At 48.0% G+C, this 9,461-nt stretch overlaps 1 protein-coding gene across 1 annotated transcript in view; it reads left to right on the top strand.

The window, feature by feature from the left end:
- Positions 1-689: 689 nt before the first annotated feature.
- igf2bp1 (insulin-like growth factor 2 mRNA binding protein 1) overlaps positions 690-9,461 on the top strand; it is a 250,578-nt gene continuing 241,806 nt past the window's right edge. The window contains exon 1 of the mRNA XM_072249785.1: positions 690-741. Coding sequence (XP_072105886.1) covers positions 735-741 — 7 coding nt within the window. The 5' untranslated portion in view covers positions 690-734. The remainder of the gene's footprint in view (positions 742-9,461) is intronic.

Below are 9,461 nucleotides of genomic sequence, written 5' to 3'. Positions count from 1 at the left end.
AATCCAGGGAGCATGAAGAGCAGCATCAAATATCGCTGTGATGTTTGTAGGCTCTAGTATCAATTGTTTGGTGACAATAAAGTATAAAGTATGAAGTATAAAATAGGACCCTGGTCAGACCCCACTTGGAGTACTGTGCTCAGTTCTGGTCGCCTCACTACAGGAAGGATGTGGAAACCATAGAAAGGGTGCAGAGGAGATTTACAAGGACGTTGCCTGGATTGGGGAGCATGCCTTATGAGAATAAGTTGAGTGAACTTGGCCTTTTCTCCTTGGAGCGACGGAGGATGAGAGGTGACCTGATAGAGGTGTATAAGATGATGAGAGGCATTGATCGTGTGGATAGTCAGAGGCTTTTTCCCAGGGCAGAAATGGCTAGCACAAGAGGGCACAGTTGTAAGGTGCTTAGAAGTAAGTACAGAGGAGATATCAGGGGTAAGTTTTTACTCAGAGAGTGGTGAGTGTGTGGAATGGGCTGCTGACGATGGTGGTGGAGGTGGAAATGATAGGGTCTTTTCAGAGACTCCTGGACAGGTACATGGAGCTCAGAAAAACAGAGGTCTCTGGGTAACCCTAGGTAATTTCTCAGGTAAGGACATGTTCGGCACAGCTTTGTGGGCTGAAGGGCCTGTATTGTGCTGTAGGTTTTCTGTGTTTCTATGTTTCTATTGACTATTCTTTCTCTTCAACAGAAGTCGTAAGATCCAGATCCGGAATATTCCACCTCATTTGCAATGGGAGGTAAGCACGAAATGTGATGTTTCTACTTTAGAAAGTTTAGAAGAATGAGGTAGGGCATATCTCATTGAAACCTATCACCTTGATAGAGTGGATGTGGAGAGGATGTTTCCAATAGTGAGAGAGCCTAGGACCAGAGGTCACAACCTCAGAGAGAGCGCTGTCCCTTTAGAATAGAGACGAGGAGTAATTTCTTCACCCAGAGGATGGTGTATCTGTGGAATTTATTGCCACAGATGGTTGTGAAGACTAAGTAACTGGATGTATTTAAAGCAGAGCTTGATAGGTCCTTGATTAGTAAGGATATCAAAGGTTATAGAGAGAAGATAGAAGAATGGTTGCGGGGGATTAGGAGTAGTCAGCATGGCTTTGTCAAGGGCAGGTCATGCCTTACGAGCCTGATTAAATTTTTTGAGGATGTGACTAAACACATTGAAGGAAGAGCAGTAGATGTAGTGTATATGGATTTCAGCAAGGCATTTGATAAGGTACCCCATGCAAGGCTTATTGAGAAAGTAAGGAGGCATGGGATCCAATGGAACCTTGCCTTACGGATCTGGAACTGGCTTGCCCACAGAAGACAAAGAGTGGCTGTAGATGGGTCATGTTCTGCATGGAGGTCGGTCACCAGTGGTGTGCCTCAGGGATATGTTCTGGGACCTCTACTCTTTGTGATTTTTATAAGTGACCTGGATGAGGAAGTGGAGGGATGGGTTCGTAAATTTGGTGATGACACAAAGGTTGGGGGTGTTGTGGATAGTGTGGAGGGCTGTCAGAGGTTACAACAGGACATTGATAGGATGCAAAACTGGGCTGAGGAGTGGCAGATGGAGTTCAACCCAGATAAGTGTGAGGTGGTTCATTTTGGTAGGTCAAATATGATGGCAGAATATAGTATTAATGGTAAGACTCTTGGCAGTGTGGAGGATCAGAGGGATCTTGGGGTCTGTGTCCCTAGGACACTCAAAGCTGCTACGCAGGTTGAGTCTGTGGTTAAGAAGGCGTACGGTGCATTGGCCTTCATCAACTGTGGAATTGAGTTTAGGAGCCAAGAGGTAATGTTACAGCTTTATAGGACCCTGGTCAGACCCCACTTGGGGTACTGTGCTCAGTTCTGGTCACCTCACTACAGGAAGGACGTGGAAACTATAGACAGGCTGCAGAGGAGATTTACAAGGATGTTGCCTGGATTGGGGAGCATGCCTTATGAGAATAGGTTGAGTGAACTCGGCCTTTTCTCCTTGGAGTGACGGAGGATGAGAGATGACCTGATAGAGGTGTATAAGATGATGAGAGGCATTGATTGTGTGGATAGTCAGAGGCTTTTCCCCAGAGCTGAAATGGCTTACATGAGAAGGCACAGGATTAAGGTGCTTGGAAGTAGGTACAGAGGAGATGTCAGGGGTAAGTTTTTTACGCAGTGGTGAGTGCGTGGAATGGGCTGCCGGTGACGGTGGTGGAGATGGATACAATAGGGTCTTTTAAGAGACTCCTGGATAGGTACATGGAGCTTAGAAAAATAGAGGGCTATGGGTAACCAGAGGCAATTTCTAAAGTAAGGACATGTTTGGCACAACATTGTGGGCTGAAGGGCCTGTATTGTGCTGTAGGTTTTCTGTGTTTCTATGGATAATAAACCAGCCATGATGGAATAGTGGAAGGCTGAATGACAATGGGCTGAATGGCTTAATTCTGCTGCTATGTCTTATGATCTTCTTTTTACTCTGCTTGCAATAAAAAAGTGTCCTTTGCATCCACCTCAGAGTTCCAGTCCCCAACCCCCAACCAATGTCCTTGTTTTTACTCCCACTCTGTACTGTCCCATCACACCAAACAAACAAAACTTTTGGTCTACAGAGCAGTTGTCCTTCCTACATTACTGTAGGGAGCTGAATCATGGACCACCTACAGTCGGCACCTGAAAACCCTGGAACAACACCAGCAAAGAACCTTACGAAAGATTTTGAGGATCAGCTGGAAGGACAGATGCACTAACACCAGCACAGTGGAGGAGGTCAACGTGAAAAGCATCTCCACCACGATAAAGCAACACCAATTCCAGTTAGTCATGTCATCCGGATGCTTAACTCGAGTCTACCCAAACAGACCCTTCACTCCCAGTCGAAGGGAGGTCAGTGAGGCCCTGCTGGGCAAAGGAAACACTTCGAAGATAACATCAAAATCATCCTGAAGAAATTCAACATGACATCTAATAACTGGGAGGACGTTGCACTCAATCGATGCACCTGGAGGAGGTCTGTTCAAAGGGGAGCTGCACCTACACGAGAACGACCTCCGCTGTGCCGCAAAGAACAGGCGGCAGCTGTGAAGGGAGAGGCTGGACAACCAAAAGACCCAACCACTGACCACAGATACCATCTGCTCTTGTCCACACTTTGCACCAGAATATGTGGATCCTGGATCGGTCTCTACAGTCAGCTGAGGACCCACCGACAGACAACCCTCAGGAGAACATCGTCCTCGACTGGAGAGATCGCAGTGCTATCCCTCTGTGACAGGAGCAGATTAGACACAGATTCATGCTCTCTTTACATTGTCCCATCATATACTCCTAGGAGTGGAGCAGATTGGGTTAAACACCAGATAATACTCCCTCAGCACTGTGGAGCATCAGAGCCTGAGAGAGATGTGACAGAAGATTTTAGGACTATAAAACTACAAAGATGAGGTTCGAAATGTCGAAATACTAGAGTGCAGAGCTTTAAGCTGACAGGGGCAACATGTAAAGGAGATGTGCAAGCCAAGTTTTTTTGGTGGGCGTCTGGAATACACTGCCAGGGGTGATGGTGGAAGTAGACATAGAACCACAAGGCAAAGTAGCAGAATTAAGCCATTCAGCCCATCGAGTCTAGTCCATGGCTGATTTATTATCCCTCTCAACCCCACATAACATTGGCACTTAAGAGACGTGTAGACAGCTCATGAACGTCGCTCGTTCATTATGTGCCATGTCGATGATGTCATTATTATGTGCTGTGTTGTATGATGTGAGCAGTCGTGGTCTTTCCATGATCATGATTGTTCTTGGCAAATTTTTTACTCAAGTGGTTTGCCATCGCCTTCTTCTGGGCAGTGTCTTTACAAGACGGGTGACCCCAGCCAGTATCAATACTCTTCAGAGATTGTCTGCCTGGCATCAGTGGTCATATAACCAGGATTTGTGATCTGCACCGGCTGCTCGTACGACCGACCATCGCCTGCTCCCATGGCTTCACGTGACCCTGATCCAGGTGAGCTAAACAGGTGCTACACCTTGCCCAAGGGTGACCTGCAGGCTAGCAGAGGGAAGGAGTGCCTTACACCTCCTTTGGTAGAGACGAATCTCCACCCCAACACCCAACCTGAACATATACGGAGAACATAGAACTGTACAGCACAGCACAGGCCCTTTGGCCCAGGATATTGTGCCAATATCGGAGTCTAGAATCGAGACATGATTTCAAGAGTAAGATGAGAACATGGTTCTTGACTAGATGCTAGACGAGAACCTGGTGAGACTAGATGAGAATCCGAATGAGACAGAAATCCTAAGTGCAATCACAGACTGAACCAAAGTCGAGATGACAATTGAGTTCCGGACGTGGGTTCAGGTGCTCTTTAAATACCCAATTCTTGGCTCCAGAACATGGCTGCCAGTTAGCAGAGTGGGCCTGGATCTTTAAAGGGATTGTGCCAGCTATCTATCCTCCGGAGGATGGGAGAATCTAAACCCAGGAAGCTGGCATGGTCCTCTCCAATGCAGGCGGCATCCTGGTCAATCTCCTCTGCACCTTCTCTACAGCTTCCACATCCTTTTATGTCTCTAGTACTGTCTCTACTGATACCTGTGGCAGTATGTTCCACACACCCACCATTTTCCATGTAAGTAACCTTTCTCTGATAAGTGGTTTTGCTACTGCTTGCAAATGCTTCCTGGAATATAGTAGCAGAGGATTCAAGTGTTAAGCCACCCAGACACAACCCAGGGCATTTCAAACACACTGCCAAATGGATAACCCCTCTTAGAGGGGCCACCAGTCGAGCTGGAGGGTAGAATCTTTACTGTGGTCTGGGCAAGGCATTGGCGATGGACAAAGGAGCGAGAGAGAGAGAACCCGTGGGATACTGCGGAGAAGTTGCAGGAGATTGGGAGGCGTAAGGGTTTCCGACTCTTTCAATGTGACTTCACATTAAAGCAAGTGTAAAGTGAGGCAGCAATTCCCCAAAACATTCAGCAGGCCAGGAGCGTATGCTGAGGGACAAACAGAAGATTATGGTTCGGGTCTGATGCAGTGTTCATCCTGGTTCGCTAATATCAGGACCTGGTGATCTTGTGATCCAGAGATTTTTTGGAAGGCAAGAATGAGGCATAAAACTTGCTGCTCAAAGTTCAAAGTTGAAAGTAAGTTTATTATCAAAGTACATACTGTATATGTCATCTTATAGAACCTTGAGGTTCATTTTCTTTTGTGTATACTCAATAACTCCATAGAATAATAACCATAACAGAATCGATGAAGGACCGCTCAACTCGGGCGCTCAACCAGACTGCAGAAGACAACAAACTGCGCAAATATAAAAATAAGAAATAATAATAAATAAATAAATACGCAATAAACATCGAGAACATGACATGAAGAGTGCTTTAAATTGAGTCCATTGGCTGTGGGAACATTTCAGTGATGGGGCAAGTGAATTTATCTCCTCTGGTTCAAGAACCTGATGGTTGAGGGGTAATAACTGTTCCTGAACCTGTCGGTGTGGGTCCTGAGGCTCCTGTACCTCCTTCCTGATGGTTGAGGGAGTAATAACTGTTCCTGAACCTGGTGGTGTGGGTCCTGAGGCTCCTGTACCTCCTTCCTGATGGTTGAGGGGGTAATAACTGTTCCTGAACCTGTCGGTGTGGGTCCTGAGGCTCCTGTACCTCCTTCCTGATGGTTGAAGGGTAGTAACTGTTCCTGAACCTGGTGGTGTGGGTCCTGAGGCTCCTGTACCTCCTTCCTGATGGTTGAGGGGTAATAACTGTTCCTGAACCTGGTGGTGTGGGTCCTGAGGCTCCTGTACCTCCTTCCTGATGGTTGAGGGGTAATAACTGTCCCTGAACCTGGTGGTGTGGGTCCTGAGGCTCCTGTACCTCCTTCCCAATGGTTGAGGGGTAATAACTGTTCCTGAACCTGTTGGTGTGGGTCCTGAAGCTCCTGTACCTCCTTCCTGATGGTTGAGGGGGTAATAACTGTTCCTGAACCTGGTGGTGTGGGTCCTGAGGCTCCTGTACCTCCTTCCTGATGGTTGAGGGGTAATAACTGTTCCTGAACCTGGTGGTGTGGGTCCTGAGGCTCCTGTACCTCCTTCCTGATGGTTGAGGGGGTAATAACTGTTCCTGAACCTGTCGGTGTGGGTCCTGAGGCTCCTGTACCTCCTTCCTGATGGTTGAAGGGTAGTAACTGTTCCTGAACCTGGTGGTGTGGGTCCTGAGGCTCCTGTACCTCCTTCCTGATGGTTGAGGGGTAATAACTGTTCCTGAACCTGGTGGTGTGGGTCCTGAGGCTCCTGTACCTCCTTCCTGATGGTTGAGGGGTAATAACTGTCCCTGAACCTGGTGGTGTGGGTCCTGAGGCTCCTGTACCTCCTTCCCAATGGTTGAGGGGTAATAACTGTTCCTGAACCTGTTGGTGTGGGTCCTGAAGCTCCTGTACCTCCTTCCTGATGGTTGAGGGGGTAATAACTGTTCCTGAACCTGGTGGTGTGGGTCCTGAGGCTCCTGTACCTCCTTCCTGATGGTTGAGGGGTAATAACTGTTCCTGAACCTGGCGGTGTGGGTCCTGAGGCTCCTGTACCTCCTTCCTGATGGTTGAAGGGTGATAACTATTCCTGAACCTCATGGTGTGGGACCTGAGGCTCCTGTACCTCCTTCTGGATAGCAGCAGCAAGAAGAGAGCGTGTCCTGGGTGGTGGGGGTCCCTGGTGCTGGATGCTGCTTTCCTGTGACAGCGTTTCAGGTGGATGTCCTCACAACTGTTTATTGAGTGTTAAAAGAGAAAAGAACAAACAAGGACTACAGGAAGAGAACAAATGAGTTGTGGTTTCACTAGCTCAGGCTAAAAGGTAACAGCATTCCAGTGATAACAATTAGCCTATAAAATAGTCAGATTTAAGAAGCTTGACACCTGCTACTGTTAAAAGCTAAAAAGCTTCTAGGAAAATGGTGGTGCTGGTTGTCCATCATGTCTGAAAAAGACAGGAAACCTGTACAGGAGAGTTGTTAAAGTGGAAAAGCTGCTGCACTGGGGCAGTTCCACTCTCTCAACCTCAGACGTCTGGGTCCAGTGGTACGAACAAGCGTCGCAAACCGGGCTCTTCCTTGGTTGCAGTGGATGACCACGACATCTAATGTGCCTCGTCGTGCCCTTCGCTCTCTGCGGAGCGTTACAGAACCACCTTCCTGGCCGTAGGATCTCACTGTGGATCTCATCCGCCCCGTCTGCTGGAGCTGACTTCACATAATGTCCCTGTCTCACTGGGGTGTGAGGCCCGCCGGCTACCCTCACCTGGTTCAGCCCACCTGTCGAAGCGGTGTACTGGGGTGTGGCTGCTGTCACGTACAAACAGCTCCTTGGAGCCACAGGTGAGAGCAGAGTGTCCGGTGGGGACCAAAGGTGAGTGAGCTGCCCCAGAATGGACACGACAAGCCCCTTCACCAGAGGTGCTACCCCTCCCTGGACACCCCATACACTCCCTAAAAAATACAGAGACAGTTATACGACAATTACTGGAAAATTCACTGAACACTTACATGTAGTTGATTATATCACAATATGAGTAAGCATAGGAAAGATTGAATTATGAGAAAAATAACAATGTTACACACTAATCAAACGTTATAGTCAGATGCTGCCTGACCTGCTGAGCATTTCTAGTGTTTTCTGCTGCTGTTGCATGTTGTTGGAATCTGCAGATTACCTGACGCTCGCTAACATGGTGATCTCCTTCCTCGCGACTGAGTCTAACTAGCGTTAGCGTTCCCAACCTTGTCTTTTAAAGCCATGGACCGACACTAATAAGCCAGGGGTCCCCGGACCAGGTTGGGAACCCATGCCCTAGCAGGATGTGTGTTCAGTTTCAGCTGCAGCTCACGAGCATCTCGTTTCTCTTTTGCAGCGGGGTAAAGGGGTCGAACGTAAGACCTGCTGTCAGCTTTGAGCAGGCAGCCGGGACTGGTCGCACTCCGCGCTTGGGTGGAAGATTCAGCCGCAATCTGACACTGGCTGTAATGTGCAGACTGTACCTCACCCCCTCACTGCGGCGACGCCTCAGCCTGCCCCTCAAGCATTGCGCTTGTGCCTCTGAATGCTTTCTCCTCGATCTTGCACTCATTGATGTTTCTGTCGACAATGACCCCCCTGGACAAAAGCACAGTCGACCTCCTCCTGCCACCCACTCAGCACAGACCAGCCCGGGACACGTAATGTACCCCGAGCTCTAGGCACACACACACACACAAAAGAACACAGAACGGCACAGTACAGGTCCTTCGGCCCACAATTTTGTGCCGACCTGTTAATTTACTTCAAGGTGAATCTAATCTTCAGGCCAGGCAGCATCTATAGGAAGAGGTACAGCCGACGTTTCGGGCTGAGACCCTTTGTCGGGACTAGACCCTCGTCCCGACGAAAGGTCTCGGCCCAAAACGTCAACTGTACCTCTTCCTATCGATGCTGCCTGGCCTGCTGCGTTCCGCCAGCATTTTGTGCGTGTTGCTTGAGTTTCCAGCATCTGCAGATTTCCTCGTGTTTGCGTGAATCTAATCTTTTCGGCCTTGCAAAGCCCTCCGTTTTTCTGTCTAACTGCCTATCTAAGAGTCTCTTATATGTCCCCCAATGTGTCTGCCTGAACCACCACCACTGGCATAGTGTTCCACATTCCCCACCACTCTGTGTAATAAAAACTTTCTTCTGATATCCCCCCTCTACCTTGCTCCAATCACCTTAAAATAGTGCCCCCTCGCGTTAGTCATTTCCACACTGGGAAGAAATCTCCAGCTACCCACTCGATCAATGCCTCTTATCACCTTGTACACCTCTCATCCTCCTTCACTCCAAAGAGGAGAAAAGCCCCTAGCTGAGTCTGCCTCGTGCTCTCACACACGCAGGCACACAGATGCACACACACAAACACACACGCGCACACATGCGCCTGCCTGTATCCTTCCCATGCACACCGCACACGCACGATGCGAGCAACACACTCACCACATGCACACACAATAACCTTACACACGGACACACGCTTGTGGGTGCACACTCAAACCACAACTTTTATATACAACAAACACACACACTTACAGACACACACAAATAGATAAACATGCTTGCAATTGTATACACAAAGCCACGTACATGTAAACACCCCACAAGTGCATTTCAAACTGTAGGGCTCTCTACACCTCCCAATTTATGGTTCAAAATTCAAGATAGTTTACTGTCATTACCAGTACACAAGTGTAAGGGAGAACAAAATAATTGTTACTCTGGATGTGATGCAGCACAAAAAAAACATAATAAGATAAAGAACGCAATAATAAAAAACACCATAACTATAAATACATAAGATAGTTTATATACACAGATTGACTGTATGTCCATAAAATGATGCTAGGCACAGGAGTACCTGTACGTAAGGTGACTGACGGTTGTTTGTCAGATTCATGGAGAAGTGCTGAATTC

Source organism: Mobula birostris, chromosome X (assembly GCF_030028105.1).
Source record: "Mobula birostris isolate sMobBir1 chromosome X, sMobBir1.hap1, whole genome shotgun sequence".
NCBI lineage: Eukaryota > Metazoa > Chordata > Chondrichthyes > Myliobatiformes > Myliobatidae > Mobula > Mobula birostris.
The sequence above is the reverse complement of the archived record's forward strand: the minus strand, read 5'-3'. Positions and strand labels throughout refer to the sequence as shown.